The 19,077-nt window shown below is 34.8% G+C and overlaps 1 protein-coding gene across 3 annotated transcripts in view; it reads left to right on the top strand.

Moving 5' to 3' along the window:
- Positions 1–18,372, top strand: part of SWIP (strumpellin and WASH-interacting protein) — an 85,360-nt gene extending 66,988 nt beyond the window's left edge. For all 3 annotated transcript variants that reach the window (XM_069837903.1, XM_069837905.1, XM_069837904.1), the window contains 7 exons: positions 791–945; positions 1,700–1,879; positions 5,784–6,027; positions 7,554–7,771; positions 11,696–11,876; positions 14,346–14,539; positions 17,763–18,372. In XM_069837903.1, the coding sequence (XP_069694004.1) occupies positions 791–945; positions 1,700–1,879; positions 5,784–6,027; positions 7,554–7,771; positions 11,696–11,876; positions 14,346–14,539; positions 17,763–17,879 (1,289 nt within the window). In that variant the 3' untranslated portion in view covers positions 17,880–18,372. The remainder of the gene's footprint in view (positions 1–790; positions 946–1,699; positions 1,880–5,783; positions 6,028–7,553; positions 7,772–11,695; positions 11,877–14,345; positions 14,540–17,762) is intronic.
- Positions 18,373–19,077: the final 705 nt, after the last annotated feature.

The raw sequence follows: 19,077 nt of genomic DNA, 5'->3' as shown, positions 1-19,077 counted from the left end.
TAATTAATTATCACAGAATGATAATAATTTTGAACTAACTTGAATTAAAGTTGATGAACTCTCTCAATTCAAACACAACGAAAGGTTAGAAGAACAGCCGAGTCATGATGCAGTGAGTGCTGCATTCTGTAGTTAATTCCGGTTAATTCTAAAATAGGACCTCTGCAGGATTATCAACATTATAAATGTATAATGATATTATAAGACAATTTATTTTTTTCAAGGCTGTGATAATCTATATAACACTGTTCTGTAGTAGTGCTGGTTATTATTGGCAGGAACAAAAATTTAATTACCTGGAAATTATTTAGATTTCCAGCCTGAACTTTCCTTGGTGTTTTAAGCAAATATAAGATATGAATGTGCATTTTATTTTTCATAATTTTTTAATTGTGACATGTTTGAGAAATTCAAGGTCATAATTTTCAACACATGACCTTGAAATGTAGTTCAAGATCATTACATTGTTGTTATGTAATGTTTTAAGACTGTTTCATAAGCTTCAAGATGCTCAGATACTTGAGGTATTCAAATTTTGACATTAAGAAGTAAGGCAAAAATCTCAATATTAATTCCAAAATCTGTATTCAGCAGAGACATTTAATACTTCACAAAATTAAATAAAACCATAAAATTTTTTAATCTGGAAAGATTCACAACTATCCAAGAGGGACGAGTTGTTGCCCGTGTTGATTTGAAATGGATTGGCTCTAGCGAAAGTGTATATCTTACGCAAGTTTCATATGAGGAGTGAAGAAATGTAACACATAACATTTCTTGTCACTTTCAGGCTTTGTGGAACATTATTTGGATCAGACATTTTACAACTTGACCACAGTGGCCCTTCATGATTGGAAGACATATGGGGAGATGAGAAGTTTAGCTCACTTCAATTATGGCCTGAATACTGTTGAGGACCACTTGCCAAGTCAAACCTTAGAACAAGTAAGTCCTTAATTAAAAAAAAAATGTTGTATGTGTTTTTTTAGTAGGTTATTTTACGACGCTTTATCAACTTCTTAGGTTATTTAGGCTCTGAATGAGATGAAGGTGATAATGCTGGTAAAATGAGTCTGGGATCCAGCACCGAAAGTTACCCAGCATTTGCTCATATCGGGTTGAGGGAAAACCCCAGAAAAAACCTCAGCCAGGTAACTTGCCCCAACTGGAACTCGAACCCAGGCCACCTGGTTTTGTGGCCATACGCTCTTACTCCACAGGTGTGGACTCGTTTGTGTTTGTGTATGTCAATGCATGCATATGAGGTACCAGGAATGTATTTTATTATGTATCATTTGTTATACTCCTTGATGAAAGGGCATATGAACAGACAAGTTACTTCATACAGCATTCCAACTATTCATTAAGGAAATATTCATACCATAACAACATATGCAATAAGAGTACTGTTTAGAGTTATCTACTGACATTCAATTTTAAAAGCTCTGTTGAGATTGAAATGGAATAGCACTGACATGACTATATGCATGTTACTAAAAAAAAAATGTTAGCCACTGGCATAGCTCGGTCGATTGTCTGCTGATCTGGAGTTACGCTCGGACATGGGTTCGATTCCTGATTGGGATTTTTTTCATGCTTTGCCCCAAACAAAGGCAAATTGGAAAGCTGTTTACTTCTCATACTGTAAGTAAGTTGTTTTTATTTTATGAAAACTAAGTAAACAACGATAATGTTGCAGGGTCTGGATGTTCTTGAGATCATGAGGAATATCCATATCTTCGTTTCAAAGTACCTGTACAACCTTAACAACCAAATATTTGTTGAACAATCAAGTAACAACAAACATCTGAACACCATCAACATCAGGCACATAGCCAACTCCATCAGGACTCATGGCACTGGAATAATGAACACAACGGTAATCTTATTGCTCAACACTCTTAGATGTTAAGATTGTTTCTTTTTCACCACGTCTATAATCCATTTAGAGTTAAGTAGGATACATAACTTCTGATGAAATTCGCGGAAAATTTATGTTACACTTTGGAGAGATAACATATGGTATTTTATATAGTGCTTTCAGAAAGATATGGAGCTCGAAAAAAAAAAGCATTCCAAATAACTGGGAAGAAGCCATTGTCATTCGAATTAAAAGAAAGGGAAAGAGCAAACTCACTATTATGCCTATGGACCAAAATCTTTAATATAGTTATTTAAAAAAAATAATAATTTTGCTGCATGGTAACAATAAGATAAACGTATTATCTTGAGACAAACAGAAAATAACAATATGGGCTTCAGGAAGTAAAATTCAATGGCACATCAAATACCACATTAGCACAAGATGCAAAAGATGCATTCAGTAAAAAAGAGAGCATAGTAGCACGTTTTGCAGAATTCAAAAGAGTATTTGGCAAAATCCGCAGAGAGTTACTACTTCAGAAAGTGTCAAACATAGGAATTAGAGGAAAACTCATCCACACATTTCAAAATTTCATGCCCCAAAGGCAGATAGCAGTAGTTGTCTTTGCTGACGATGTTGTAATATGGACTTCTGCATGAAAGAAAAGTAAGAATACTCACTATCAGAATCTACAAAAATCACTTACAAATGCAATAAAATTACTAGAAATATGGAAAAATAATAATAATATGCAAATAAAAACAAAACCAACTACCGTAACAAATTTTTACACTACAACATGTATTGTTCACTAATGCTCTTGTAATTGGATCTCTTGCATCCCAGTAATATCTCTCTAGCGGAGAATCTTCTTCATCATCAGTCTTCATGATGGCTTGATACTTAAAAAGACGGTCTTTACTCATTATTTTCCGATTTCTGCATAGTGAACAATAAGGTGATGGACAGAATGACATTCTCTGGAGGTGTGGTGCCAAACAGTAATGTCCTGTGTGAAGATGGAATGAGGCCATTTATGCTGCTTTGGGAAAGTCTGAGATTGGGTGTTTATTCTTCAAATTTTACCCTACTACTTATTTTCACTTTCAGTTCTGAAGTGTTATAATTTTGCTTTCATTATTCCAAGTAAGAACTTTTTATTTTGCTACTTCCAATGTTATTGTAGAACTGATTGTTTCCTAAATATTTCTATTTCATTTTTCCTTAGAATTGTATGTGATTTACAGATTTAATTATTTAATTTGTTTTCTAATTTTGATATGAAGGTTTCACTTCTGCTTCGATCGCTGCTTTTGAATCACGTAATAATACTGCCTTATTGATAGATTTCATATAAATAATTTTTTCAGTGACGTGTTTTTGGCTTCTAATTCTCCTTCAGAGTGTGTTGTGTTTGGTCCTAGGCTGGTAAAGGTGAGAATAATTTCTGTAAATTCCTGCTCCTTCATTAGATTCTTTATTGAGTAGCAGTTCATCAATGTAAGTACTGATCCGTTCTCCTTGTGGAAGTTTTCTGTTCATTGTTGTTTCCAGAGCTAGTTTTTGCAGGACTGATAAGTTCGTTTCTTTCTTCAAATTTTTTTCTAGCAATTCAGCATTGTTTCTCTGTGTCTGGTATGTCGACAGGATAGTCCTTTACCAGTGCTTGTTCCTTGCCTTTGACCAAGAGATGTGACTTTTTGTATAATAAAATTACTTCTTGAGTATTTAAATTCATTGGAATTTTGAGAGTGTAGGAAGTCAAGTAGTAATATTATTAAGTTCCCTCCCTCCCCCCACGGATCAGAGTTATTTTGTTATGATAGAGTTGGCACTGTTTGTGGCTATCTGCAATGCATAATGTTGCGATTGGTGTAGTTTTATTTCCTCCTGTTATCATTCTTAGTACTTGGTTTTGTACAGTTTCAGGTTGGTTTGTACTGGACACGGAGGCTGTGATTATGTGTCACTGCTATATTATATTATGACAGATTTTATATGCCTTGTAGGTTGTCTTTAAAATATCTCTGGAGTATTTCCCATTTGCTGCCTGTGATTCTTTTTAAATGAGACATTCTTAGTCGCAGAATAATCCCTAACCTGTTGAAAAAATCTGGAAGACAGGAAAGGTTAATGATAAAAAGTAAAATCATGTAGTCTTCGACAAGAAAAATTTGGTTGATATTACATACGGTCTGGTATTTCCACATAAATTCATCCTGCTGTCTTTCACAGAAAACAAGTTAATATTGTTCTTGTGTGAAATACTACGAAGGTCTGAAAGTTAAACACACAAAAATGTACTAAAAGACAGAATGTACAAAGAAAATCTGTATACCATGGAAGAACTGAAAAACAATGTCAAATCACTGTCATTGTTTATCAGAAAAAATTGTGGCAAGTGATTGTGTAATTTCTTAATAGATGCCAGAAATGTTTTTAAAATGATGGTAAATAGTTTCAACACATTCTTGCTTTACTTATGCGAATATATGGCTGTTTAATTTCTAATATTTAACGATATATTACATAGTTTGCTTTCTGATAAAATGCAAATGCTCATTTGCCTTTGCAACTGGTGTGTAGCAATGAAACAACAGCTACAACTGTTGTGTGGTAATATAAAAAAAATTTGTTTACTCTGTACTTAATATAAATGTAGAGTGATAATATAAACATGCAGAGCCAAGTTAGGACTTTCACATCCAGGACCATGCAGTCAATTTGAAATTGTGATAATTACAATAAACTCTACTCTTTTATCAATATTTACTAATTTTTTTCTTATATATAGTTATTTTTGGCATCTATTAAGAAATTACACATCACTTTCCACTTTGACAAACAATGGCAGTGGTTTGATATTGTTTTTCAGTTCTTCTGTGGTATCAGATTTACCATCATTTTCAAAATATTTTTGGCATCTATTAAGAAATTACACATCACTTGCTACAGTTCCCTTTGACAAACAGTGGCAATGGTTTGACATTGTTTTTCAGTTCCTCCATGGTATCCAGATTCTCTTTGTGCATTATATCTTTTAGTAATTTTTTGTGTGTTAAACTTTCACACCTTTGGAGCATTTCGCACAGGAACAATATTAACTTGTTTTCTGTGAAAGACAGCAGCATGAATTTATGTGAAAATTCCAGGCTATATGTAATATCATCCAATTTTTTCTTGGCGAAGATTACGTGTTTTTACTTTTTGTCATTAACCTTTCCTGTCTTCCAGATTTTTTCAACAGATCAGGGATCATTTTGTGATTTGGGATCCGCTAAGAATCTTATCTCATTCTCTGCTCCATGGGATGATTCTGTTTAATACACTTGAATTACCATACATAAATATAGTTTGTGGAAGAAAATACCAAAAATGAGCCATTCTTCGTTTAATAATTAATCATAATCACAGCAACACAATCTTGTGTTGTGGTCTTAGTTGTAACAGCACTTGCTTTTATGAGCACACCAGATAACATAAACAGTGCCATTTTGTGATATAGCCATATTACTCTCGGTGATTGTGTTTAATCACAGCATTACAAGAAAAAATGTATAACCATACATATTCTTTGTTCACTATACACAACACATTTTATTGTGGTTCTAACAATGCCGACAGCAGCAATGATGCAAAGTAGTCAAATGAAACTTTGTTTCCCTAGTATTAGTTATATTACCAAAACATAATAATATTTTAAATTTTACAGACATGTAATTTAGCACACACTAACTCGTAACAGAAAAAGAAAATGAAATATGATATTGTTCTGCAGATTATGCATTGAAATTTAGAGGTAACATTGATGTTAAAGTATGGTAGAAATGTATAATGCAATTAAAAAAAGGAAAACTTAAACTTCCCCACACCACATGTGGCGAATATTTATATGTGTAATATGTTTGTATATTTACAGGTTAACTTTACGTACCAGTTTCTCAGGAAAAAATTTTTCATTTTTTCACAATTCATGTATGACGAACACATCAAGTCACGTTTAATAAAGGATATTCGATTTTTTCGAGAGAATAAGACTCAACTGGAACAGAAATATTCTTATGAACGTGCAGATAAATTCAATAAAGGCATCCGAAAACTTGGTCTGACTTCAGATGGACTCAGCTATTTGGACCAGTTCCGAATGCTGATCAGTCATATAGGTGAGATAATTTATTACAGTATAATCATTCAGCTAAATTGGATATTCATCCAACCATTCAAATCAGCAAATTGTTCACTCTCACATTCATCTATCCACTGAACCATCCCATACCATCTTAAAAGTCCATTAAATTTTGCATTTATATTTCAATTATTTAGCCTATTTACATTTTATAACATGTTAAAATATTCCAGATGTTTTAGAGTGCACAAATTACGTAAATTCCTATTTGGTCATTATTATTAAAGGGGAATGACAGCAATGAAAGCGGTAAACAAAAGGAGCTTTTAATAGTAGTAATTATTCAAAGAATGCAAACAGCGTGTTAACTGCATATTTAATGAAGTGTCATTAATAATTTTGGACTTTTACAATTTTCTTTGTGATCTTATTGTTTCAAAGAATGAGAACATCATTCCCTGGAAGGTGAATTAAATGTGGTACATAATTATATATTTAAACCTCTTATAGTGTTATATTTCTATTTTTTAAATCCTACATAAAATTAGCATACACTCGAACCTCACTTTTACATTCCCGCAATTAACGTTTTCCCGTCATTTACATGTTTTCTCAATATACTTTTTCCCCTATAATTACTCTGCCGTAGTTTCATATTATCGTAATTTGCGTTGTTTCCGCTAAACGAAAAAAAAAAAAAAAAGATGGCGCCCATGCGAATAGTTGAACATAAACTTGCGACTACCAACGTAAATTTTGACATAAATCAGTCAACTTATTCAGATTCACGTATAAAAAGTTCTGTGACCACGTGTTTTTCTTATGAATACTACACTCAGGATGATTCTGGCAATGCTGATCCTGCCTTCTACCCGTGTCAGTGTCATCACACTTGACAGTGAGCTAGCAAGGCCATCAGGGAAACAGGCATCCGAAAGCTTTTATGTGGGCCACAGGATAAGGGGCTACAAAATAAAATAAATCAGTACTGCTTATGGTGCGTGCTGTATTAAAAGAAATCCTGGCTACTGAAAACTAAAAATTTGAACACCAATTTTTGGTTACTGATAATATTTTCTAACTATAGTTGTTTTGCATTTCATTGCATTAATTAATAATTGAATAGTCTGTATAGACCACTTCACATGAAGAGGTTAATAATAATAATTAAAGCATGCAGCCAAACAACGGGACAAGTGCCGCTGAACGAATTGTGCAGGAGAGGCAGTTTTAAAACACTTCAGCTCATGTTACATCCACTGCACAAAAGAAAACGAGCCTCCCGCAGATTTTCGATGAAACAGACCATGAGTTACGATAGAAGAGGCCCCAATTTCGATGTTCCACTGAAAATTCTAGCTTTGCTCAATTTGGCACTTGTCCTTTTGTTTGGCCACAAGCTTCAATTGTCTTTTTATTCTATTACTTGAAACTTATTCTTGTAAATCAAACATGGTCTGCATGTATACTGGCATTTGATACTGCAAATTTTTTTCTATGCAAGTATATTAAAAATCACAGAAATGTCATCTGTGCTTTCAATATTTTCTGTTTCTGTCCAAGGCAATGCCATGGGTTATGTCAGAATGATACGTTCTGGAGGTCTTCATTGTTGTTCCAATGCCATCTGTTTCATACCTGATTTGGAAGATATTGTAAACTTTGAAGAATTGTGTAAAGAAGAGGGTTTGTCAGTACCGTGTCAAGATGCAGCACACCGTTTGGATCAAGTGATTGGAAATCTAGTCCGTAACTTTGCTGAAGGAACAGAGTATTTCAAGGTAATAAATCTTTCAGTTCTGAAGTTACAGAAATACTGTTGTCTTGGTCTAATTTCCAGACATAATTGAAGTTACTTCCTTACCAAATAAATATATATCTTATGTGCAGGATACAATCATTAAATAATAAATACCTTTCAATAATACTTGATTACTGATGTAAATATTTTAATTTGTGTTCTCAAATTCATTATAAAATTTGAGAATAACGGCAATTGTTGAAGTTCCGACTAGAAAATCCAGACAGGATATTTTTCTGTACTCTACATCCACTATTACATTTCCATATGTAGAGCAAATACTAAAATTTTGATGCAGTAAAAGCCCGATATACAGTCAACTCTCAAAAACTCAGACTTTGATATCCCGTTTTTTTAATAACTTTGACAAAGTATTCCGAAAAATAAAATTGTATTTCCAACCTACCCATTTAAAAAACTAACAGAGCTTCATGCTTGTAGGCTGAAGCAGAGCAGGCCTCGTATGTTTAAGATAAATTGAATGCTTGCCTATACAGTAATCCCCCCATATCCGCCAGGGATATGTTTCAAAACCTACTGCTAATACGTGATACTGCATGTAATAGTGAACCCTATAAATATATCTTTTTCGTTATTTATAGTTTGGCGAGATAGATCTGAGCCTTCCAAAATGCATGCACCAATATGAGGTGTTTATAGGTTCTGACAATAACAGCAAGGCTCAACGCTTTGTGTTGTCACATTGTCATATCTCACTAGAACTTTGTTCTATTAAAATAACTTGATTACTACAGAGTAGTGGAGAGATTATGTTCATTATCAGCATTTGAGTACAACTCACAATTCAGATTATATATTTTGCGCACAGAAGAGAGATAAATGCACCACTGAAAGGAAATATCTCTTTATTTATTAAGAGGAAGATGTCGAGTATTCTTCCAAAGATGAATGAATTTAGGTATGACTAATGTCAACATAACAGACAGGTGTGAACATTAACAATTTAAGTTGCTGAACATTGTAAAGGTTACGATAATAATTATCCTTTTATTGGAAATGAAACGATTTAAAACGCGGTTTCATTCACATAATACAATTCACGCCATTTATGTTCCATTGTAATCTCCATCCATGAGGTTCTTTACTAGATTGCTGTGGTAGCACTAACATCCTTAAAAAAAAGTCGCCAAGGTTAACTGTGAATACAGATTCTGTGGATAAGGGGAGATTACTATAGTTTACACCAATTCAGAAAATGCATGGTTCACACAGGAAGTTCACGAACGGCTGGTTCCAAAAACAGTTCGTTCCTGAAATGTAACAATTCCACATGGAGGTTCTGAAGATTGAGACCTAGTAACATCAAGGATCTTTCACTTGTGGGTCTAGTGCTCCAGGAGTGCTGGAGGGGGCTCGCAAGCGCTCGTTAAATACTTGTACTTTTTTCGAACCCTTTGTTAAAATAGCTTACGAGAAAAAAATCAATATAATAAAAGGAGTTTTCTAATTTAACCATCTCTTATACATTTTGCTAAAAACCAGTTGAAAATATAGGAATTCAGCGGTATGTGCACTACTTGTTGAAGACTTTCTATAATTATGATTTCCGAGATTTCGTCGAAGATAACTGGATAGGAAAAGCCATGCCCCTTTGCCATTAATATACCAAAGCAAAAATTCTCTCCTCATTAGCAGAACAGAAGCTGAAAGAGATTTTAGTGTAATGAATGACATTACCACTTGTGAAGGAAGTAAGCTTACAGGCTCCAACATGTCCATTTTAATTAATATTACGAGGGTCAGTCAAATGAAAATGAGAAATCGGCTACCAACAATTAAGTTACGTACCGCCTTGGGGGAAAGTTTTGAAGTTGGTACTAATTGAGAGCTGCATTGTCCGAGGTTGGTCAACCTGCATGAGCGGGGAGTAGGGGGAATGCGCAGCAGTAAGACGAAGATGACGTTGACAGTAATGGCAGCATTCAAGTTCTTGCAGTGTACAGTAGTGTGGTGCAGTTTCTAACCACCAAAGGCATTTCACCAGTTGAAATTCATAGCCGTATGAAGGTGTATGTGGACAACTGCATGTCGCATGCTCGAGTGTATGGGTGGACAAAGCGATACCAATAAGGGCGAACATCACTGGAGGACGACCTGTGCCCTGCCCAGTCTCACACAGTCATCACAGAAGAATATGTTGTTGCAGCAGACAATCTCATCCAGGTAGATCGGAGGTGTATAGTAGACGAAGTGGCTCAAAACCTGAATATCAGTCATGGATCTGCATACTCAATAAACCACAACCGATTGAAGTACCATAAACTGTGTGCAAAGTGGGTGCCAAAATGTCTCACAGGTGAACAGAAACAACACCAAATGGGACTGAGTTTGCAACATCTGATGCGTTATGAACAGGAGGGGGAGGCTTTCTTGGAACATATTGTGACAGTGTATGAAACATGGTGCAAGCACTACGAACCACAGAGCAAGCAACACAGCATGCAGTGGAAGCACGACACATCACCACACCCAAAAAAGTTCAGAAATTTCACAACCGCAGACAAGGTGATGCTCATGCTGTTCTTTGACTCAGAGGGTCCATTACTCTGCCACTTCATGGAGAGAGGAGAATCTGTCACCTCTTCTCGATACTCCGAAATCCTCCATACTGAATTGCGTTGTGCCATCAAAAACAATCAACCTGGACATTTGCATGAAGGTATCATTTTGTTACACGACAATGCACAACCACACACAGTTCGGCACACCATGACACCATTTGGGACCTGCGCTGGGAGGTGCTCGAACATCCCCCTTAACAGCCCAGACTTGTCACCTTGCGACTTCCAGATTTCCGGGAAGCTCAAAACTGACCTGGGAAGGCGCCAGTTTGCAATGGATGGTGACGTGATTGAGGCAGTGCAGCAGTGGTGCCACCAGCAGCCAAAAGTCTTTTATGAACAAAGTATCGAAAATCTGGTGAGCAGGTGGGATAAGTGCCTAAACACTTGTGGAGATTATTTTGAGAAATAAAATTTCCCTGCAGAGAAAAAATTATCTCTCGTTTTCATTTGACTGGCCCTCGTAAAATCTACGTCTATGAAAGAATGGGACATGGTCCTATCCTAGTTGAGAAATAGTCACCTCACTACTAGTGTGTTCCACAGCTGAGCTGAAACTATCAGTGAAACGAAATGACAGTTTGGAACCTATTTTAAAAGTAAAAATTATTACTAATTATTATTATTATTATTATTATTATTATTGTTGTTGTTGTTGTTGTTGTTGTTGTTGTTGTTGTAAATTAAGCATTGTTTCATCTGCTCTTTGCTCCATAGCCTTCTGCTCGCCACCCCAATCTTATTATTATTATTTTTTCGCAAGCCTTTTATTAAATTATTACCAGCACATGCTTGTAATGCTCTATCCCATTTAGCTGAGATGATGTGTAGCAGCAATGGAAAAATGAAGTGCCTGGGATTGCCTCAAGTCATATGCTCACATAATTATTATTATTTTCTTAATGCTGAAATTATTTGTCAATTTAAACTACAACATTGGTCTATAAACTAGAAGTGATTCCAGTTCCATCCTGAGAACTCTTCTTGTAAAATAAAAAAAATGTATTGTACTTTAATAAGAGGTTAAAACAAATTACATATTTGATGCTTATTAGCCTATGATTTCAATTAGGTCTTTACTCACAAACCAAAATTAAACTTCTCCACAATTAATGACATTACTTTTCAATAAATAAGACGAAAATACAGTGCATCTAGAGATAGAGTGGACTTGCCGGCTGTTTACATGTAAATCTGGCAGTAGGTGCGACAACTCTCGCCCAGTCCAAGGTCCCTGCAGTCTGCTCTATCTCTAGACGCACTGTACTTCAGCTGTGCTATTTTCTTCATTATAATTTGCATTAATTGTTTATTAATTTTAGCTACTTGTGGGAGTATTTGCATCAGTATTCCGAGATCCAAAGAATATGCACCTTCGCAACTTTCATATTATTGTTCCTCCACTTACAATCAACTTTGTTGAGTACTCAATCACTTGCAAGGAGAAAATGAGCAAGAAAAACAAAGTTGGAGCAGCTTTCACAGATGATGGATTTGCAATGGGTAAGTTAAGGTAGCATTAGCGTCATCATTACTATACATGTAATTATGATGTACATTGAACTTTCTTTCTGCATTCAGTACTTTTGCTTGACTTATTATATTTGCAGTCGAAAATATATTATCTTCTTTTCAGAACCTATGTTCATTACTTTTTTGTTGACTGATTAGATCAGGGAACAATTCGTACAGGTAGTAGGACTTTTTCCCTGGTTTCAAGCCACTCCTGATGTGGAGAACAGACGCCTAAATAACTACTCATACTAGGAAAACAGGTGCTACTGATGTGAAATACTCTTTATTTCGGTTTTGCTCTTCTCCTCCAATAAGCATTCAAGCTACTTCTTGATATGAAGGACATGCTTCTCAAGCTGGACTTCTACATCATGCAAGGCTACCTCTGGCAGGAGTTAGAGGAGTTATCGGCTATAGAAGAGGGATTAAGGCTTATTAAAATTACAGACAAAAGAGATATGCAGATACTTAGAGATACTGGGTGAACAATTCTTCACGTGCCCGCTTCCACTGCTTGCGGGTGGTCTTGGGCTAGTCAAGTCATTAACTGTTGTGAATGGGTGTCAGGAAGTCTGCAGTAAATCTACCTACAGTTTTTCGCCTAAGTTATTACTAGATGTTTAGGAAAATGCCTGTTTTATTTGAATGTTCATATTTAAAGGCTTTTAGTAAATGTGCACAAATCATGAGAAATGAAGCATTCTGATAAAGTTTGATCTTGCCTTTTTTGCCTTTTACGTCTTTTTTACTTTAATATGCACTTTTTTTGCCTTTTTCTTGCTTTTATATGTATCTTTTTTTCCTTTTTCTTTATATGACTACTCACTCAACAATACTGCATTCATTTCTGCATTCGAAACTAAGGAAATTGCAGTTCTTATAGTAACCATAGATATGGGACACCCTGTTGCAATCCAGTGTTGTTGTTTCGACCTTGTTCTTACCCAGCACTGCTACCTGACTCCAGCACTGACCTACCCCATTAATTCCTGGCTTAGTTGCCTCATGAATGATGCCTTATTGGTGTCACTTGTGAGGTTCAAACCTGTCTTCGTACAGTTGACTAAACAACAACAAACATCCATTATTAGTTGAATACATGAAGCGTTGGATTTCCATGCTGATAACCCGGTTTCGAATCCCAGTGAGTCGAACTATAATTTGTGGTGGACAAAGATGGTGCTTGCTGGTAGGACTTTGTGGCTCTACCGATGTCTCATTATTGTTACATTAATCATTGTCACACTAATTTTGTCCAATAAACGTGACAGAAGTTTGTGCATTAAACTTGAAAAGTTGCTTGTTGTTTATTGTAACTCAAATTATGGACGTGAAGTAGTGGATGAATAAGTACAAGTGAAACAAGTCTATAGAACAAAGAAACTACTTTTCCAGTGTACTTTGTTAAGTTACTTATGGTCTTATGGATGTTTACTTTATGAATTATGGGTGATTCAATATATAATTTCATTGCCTTTTATTGCCCTATTTTTGTTATTTTTAGAGCCTTTTTAGGCGCCAAAAATACCATTTTTAGTGCCTTAACTTCCGATGTCTAGTTATTACTAATCAACACTTAAAAAAGTAAAGTAAAAGTAATTTATTCACCCCTATCAAGCAAGGGTAACTTCAGTAACTTTATAGTCATTCAAACACAGCTATAGGAAATTCCCATTTGCTGAGAAAGACGTCGAAGTGATTTTCTAAGGAAATTTTCCAGAGCCATGTTCAGTGTTATCTAGAGTTTCTTCTGTGAGTACTGTACATGGCTGTCTACACTTATGAAAAACACTTCTCGTTTCAGGAAATTTATTTACCAATCTTTGGATCGAACTTGGATTTGGAACTTCGACATCTGGGAATCTCTCTTGAAATAATCTCCTTATAGCACGAGTCGATTCTGTACTTACGTATGAATCTTACATGAATACTCTATGGGGAATAGAATACCTGAGTTGAGCCATATTAATTTAATTAGCACACTGTATTCACACACTATTACATCGCCTAAAGAACACACACTTATCTTGTAAGAGTACAACTCACACTGACAGCTGATGCAACCTTCAGTACTGTGAAGACAGGGAATTTATAACCATCTTAGCTGACTAGCTGTAAGCTGTAAAATCATGGATGCAAGGAGGATTGCTCACCCAGCAGTAAGACTTCAATACAACACTTAACAAACTATCAAAGTTTAATTGATAAAATGAGTATTAATATAGAAGATTATGAGATTGTAACCTTATTCTGACATGCGTATTCAGTGGACACCATCTCAGACACCATTCATTCCCACTCCTCTATAGTAGAATCCAATGAGTATTGGAAAACCCCATGAACTAACTATGCCTCAGTCATCTGAATTATGTAAGCTTTTGAAAATTGTGTCACAACATTATGTTCAAAGAAGGATGTAATATTTGTTTGTAAGTGTTAACATTGTTTGTTTAATAGGCATAGCATACATCTTAAAGTTACTGAACCAGTATGAGGAATTTGATTCACTACATTGGTTTCAATCAGTACGAGAGAAGTACAGTAAAGACAAAACGGCCCTTAGCAAGCACAAAGCTACTGCATCAAAAGATGATGAGAAACTTCAGCAGACAATGACTCTGACTGCAAGGAGACTAGATATTTATCAGCAAGTAAGTAATACCTAATAAAGCAATGGTCACAATCACTACTTTTTGTATGCAGACTTTCTACTGCAGCTGCAAAAGTTGCACGTTGTGTTCACACACAAGCCAGAATTAGTTTGTAGCCATCTACTTTTCGTGCTGCAACAAGTTCTGACAGGAAATTGTGAGCCTGTTCACACACATTGCACTATTTTTGCAGCCGCAGTTTTGCGTTTTATCATTAGATTCGTGTTATAAATAAAAGTGTGTTCTAATGATAAATTGCAAGCAGCAGTGTACTTATAAAGTGCATTAATTTTAAAAGAGAACCAAATGTCCAACTACAAAAAGAGGAAGTTTCAGTGTCAAAAATGAATAAGAATAATAAACAATGAGGAGTTATAAATAATCTGCTTCGAGAGCTATAGTGAAAAAATGAATAAATGTATAAACTATTCTACGAGTGTCTGGAATTGATTGGCTTCTGAAATTTGCATTGAAATTGTACCTAGATTGACGCCTTTCATTTTTGTTTTGATAATCAACACTAAGCAAATTCTGTAAGCATTCTTTGGGTTCAGCTAGCTCTATTATTTATTTTTCTGCTCTAATAGTATTCAAGATATTTTTTTTGTTATAAAGCCGGATACGCTATGATATGATATATATATTTTATTCCATTAGCTTACATCGGTCGTGATGGCCCTTCACATTTCTGCATACAGTGCCATCACTTCCTTGGATACATAATACTCTGCTTATGCTTTTTTAAACATCTGGCTATTACATATAAATGACCCTGATAACTTTTCTATCACATCTCTCCCCTCTGTTTCCGTCCCTTCTTTTTCTAGTTACCCCCTCCCTTTCCTAGTTATCTATCTTATTCTTACTAATCTCATTTAACTTAACAATCACTTCTCTCAATTCCTTATTAATTGTTCCCAACATTGTTTATGTTAAGATGAACGCTTCCATAGTTGTCAACTAATTTATTCACTTGAATCAGTAACGTTCACTGATCACTTATTCCCACTAATTTAATCTGTATATTTTCAGACGAAATAGTTTCTACACTTTTATTATAATTCCATTCCCACTTTCTATAAAGCTGGATACAGTGCCAATATACTTCAATAGTATCATTCGCGTAAAAATGTTGGCAACGTTGTTTGAAAATATTCTGTGAAATGTTTATAAAAAATTGTTATCACCGTATTATGCACTCTGTATTGTACAGTCTTAGAAAAAGGTTTTATCATACAGATACTCTATATGTCCCAGAAAGGAGGCAGTGCGCATGATCAGACATACAACGAAACAAAACTAATCTATTACCTCAACTACTAGTCATTCTCTTGTGAACCAGGTTGCTCATCCTATGATAATGCACACTGCCTCCTTTCTGGGACAAAACATTTTTCTAAGACTGTACATTACAACCCTAAATAAAATTGTTCTTTTTTCACGTCAAACAATAAAATATCTTACATAGAAACAATATAAAGCATTAATTTTACATTTGGATGGCATCACAGTAATCACATCAATCTCAGATACTGTGATTGCAACCCTGGCAATGCTGTTCTACTTCAAAGCAGTGTGCAACAAGCAACAGTTACGAACAGCTGTTTTGACAGCTGCTACTTTCTCATTAGCACCACAAAAGTACGAATGTGTGACCATAGCTTAAGTTGTAGGTACATAGTAAAAGAGATGGAAAACTTACAATGAAAGTACTAGAGCAGTGGTTCTTAAACTTCATGACTGCGAGGACCCCTTTCGTATGATGTACACTTTGCTGCAACCCTTAACACATTAACCTAGGAGTAGGAAACTCGTAATGTAAACAGAGCAGTCAACATGAGTATATATGTACAAGAGCAACTGTAGCGGGAGAAGCTAAGCTCTCTCAGAGTAGCTGTTTCCCAGCCCTGCATTACCTTTATACTTTTGCTTAGTACGAAGTAAGATATTTTCAGGTGTATAACCTGTTTATTTTTCTCTTTACAAATTATTACAAACTCAAGTATAGTTTACTAACTTTGTAAAAATTAGCTTTGTTAATAATAGAAAGTTACAGTTACAACATTTTTCATTAAGTTACAGTTATTGCTGGCATTGCATGGTATTTTTATTGTATTTTTCAATATGATACAGTATAAAAAATCAAATTTTACTTTGAAAACTCACATGTGGATCCCTGACTATTAGCTCTCAGTTTAAGAATTGCTGTACTAGAGTATATTGATAATAACAATGTGTTCTATGTAAATTATATACCTTATTATGCATTTTATGGAGTGATTAATTTGCTGTTTTGTATGAATTTGTGACAAATTGTTCATAATTCTTTTTAATCCATAGTGTTTCATTAATTAGACTAAGGTTTTAAATGAAGACTGAAGTACATAAAAAAATTAATGCATGTAAGGTATTGTACCTCCAAAATTCTCTCTCGTATTATGTCAGAATTAGAAGTATTCCACTGAAACTTACAACAGCTCTAAATCAAGTCTGCTCTCTTTGAGAAAGTCACTCTACTATCTTGAAATTTCACTCCATTAGTTTATTCATTAATTTCTTGTTTTTGAAACCTGTAGTCTATATTGGTTTATTGTGTAAGATTTCTCTTTTGAAAACTAAAATGAATAAAAGCCACCAGCATGGCTCAGTTGGTTAAGGTGCTTGCCTGCTGGTCTGAAGTTGCGTTCGGTGTGGGTTCGATCCCCACTTGGGCTGATTACCTGGTTGGGTTTTTTCCGAGGTTTTCCCCTACCGTAATGTAAATGCAAGGTAATCTATGGCGAATCCTCTGCCTCATCTCGCCAAATATCATCTCGCTATCCCCAAACTCATCGACGCTAAATAACCTCGTAGGTGATAGAGCATCGTTAAATAACCAACTAAAATAAAAATGAATAAAGTCAGTAAATTAATACCGCAGGAAAACGATATGACATACACTACTCGTTTGGTGTCAATAAGTAGAAAATACATTATTTCTGTAGGAATCGCAAAAAGAAAAATCAATGTAGGAGTACTATGCTTGGTGTCATGGGAGAGTTAATATATTGGAAGTGAGCTTTTGAAACATTCAATTTCTCTCTCTAATTTGTATGCAGTGTTAAATTTTATTATTCCATAATTGATTATTTCACCAATTAAAGTTTAATTCTTATATTTATTTGTAATTTTAGTACACGAACATAATCTAAACAGTGTTTTTTTCTTCCTCCCTCATCTCTAGGAGTTTGATTTGCTGTACTATAGTTTGAGCAGTGCTAGAATCTTCTTCCAAAAGGAAAGTTCTCCTCAAGAAGAAGAAAATGTGAAGAGTGAAGGTGGCTTGGCACACAATCTGTAATCTTTCAGTGTTTTCTTTCTCCATTAATATCCAACAGAGAGAGACACTGACATGATTTATACCCCAAGCCTCTTTATTTCATGTGCTGTTGTTGTCAAATTTCAGAAGTAATAGTACGAACTTTTCTCATTCCAGAGAAGGTATTTGTGAGAAATTTCACAAGTATCTTGAGCAAGATAGAGCAAAGATACATCAACAATTAAATGTTTGGCTCAGACAAGTTCTTCACGGGGGAAAAGAAATATTTTTATAAAGTTAATATGTTAGAAATTATCTTGAAATGTGAGAGATTATGATCCTTGCCTGAATAAATGCACGAGAAAATCTGTTGACAATGATACTTTTACAGATGGTCATATTAGTTATACTGTAATTAAATTTCATTACTGGAAGAATTTTATTTATGTAAGTATATACTAACTTTCATATATTAGTCATATCTTCTCTGTACAGAAATGTATAAATTAAGCTTTTAATAAATAGTTTGAAAATATTTTCTTTGCATTTATTTATAATTTTATTCTGTTGTATTATTTTTAAATTTCGAAAGATTATGGTACTCAGTAATATTATGTATATGTGAAAAATATTATATTTCTTATTGCCAGGATGAGATTGTAATGAGACCTTTTCTCTTATTATGGTAGTAAAGAGGCATTAGGTTTATTGGTATTTGCAGTAGGCGATACCTCTGGTTTTTTAACGTTCTCGTTAAAATGCAGTCTGTAATTCGTTTGGTAAACTTCACATACCGAACATGCACATTCATCTAACAACTTACTGGGTATTACAGCGCAACACAGGTTGTGCCTATACAGGTGACTCTCGATAATTCGCGATAATTAATGCATGAACTTTCGCGAAATATTGAAAATCGCGAATTATTCGCAAATTTCTTTATTATTTAAAGTCCAGTAAAAGTTACTCTGACAGGTTTAATTACTAAACTACACTTCAAAATCAAGTGAAAAAGGTGAAACAGTGCAAAACATTTTGAAACATCATAATATTATACGATACTGCAGTGGGATAGGAACAGATTTGATTGTCATGCACTGACCCACGTCTCAGGCTTGTGGCGCATGATCGAAAGCTGGAGTGGAGAGAAGTTTGAGAATGGAGAGAGCATTAAACGAGTGAAAAGAGAAATCACAACGTTAATTCGCAATAAAAAGGAAAGGGATCGCAAATTACCCAC

The sequence above is a fragment of the Periplaneta americana genome, chromosome 10 (genome assembly GCF_040183065.1).
Source record: "Periplaneta americana isolate PAMFEO1 chromosome 10, P.americana_PAMFEO1_priV1, whole genome shotgun sequence".
Classification (NCBI taxonomy): Eukaryota; Metazoa; Arthropoda; class Insecta; order Blattodea; family Blattidae; genus Periplaneta; species Periplaneta americana.
The sequence above is the reverse complement of the archived record's forward strand: the minus strand, read 5'-3'. Positions and strand labels throughout refer to the sequence as shown.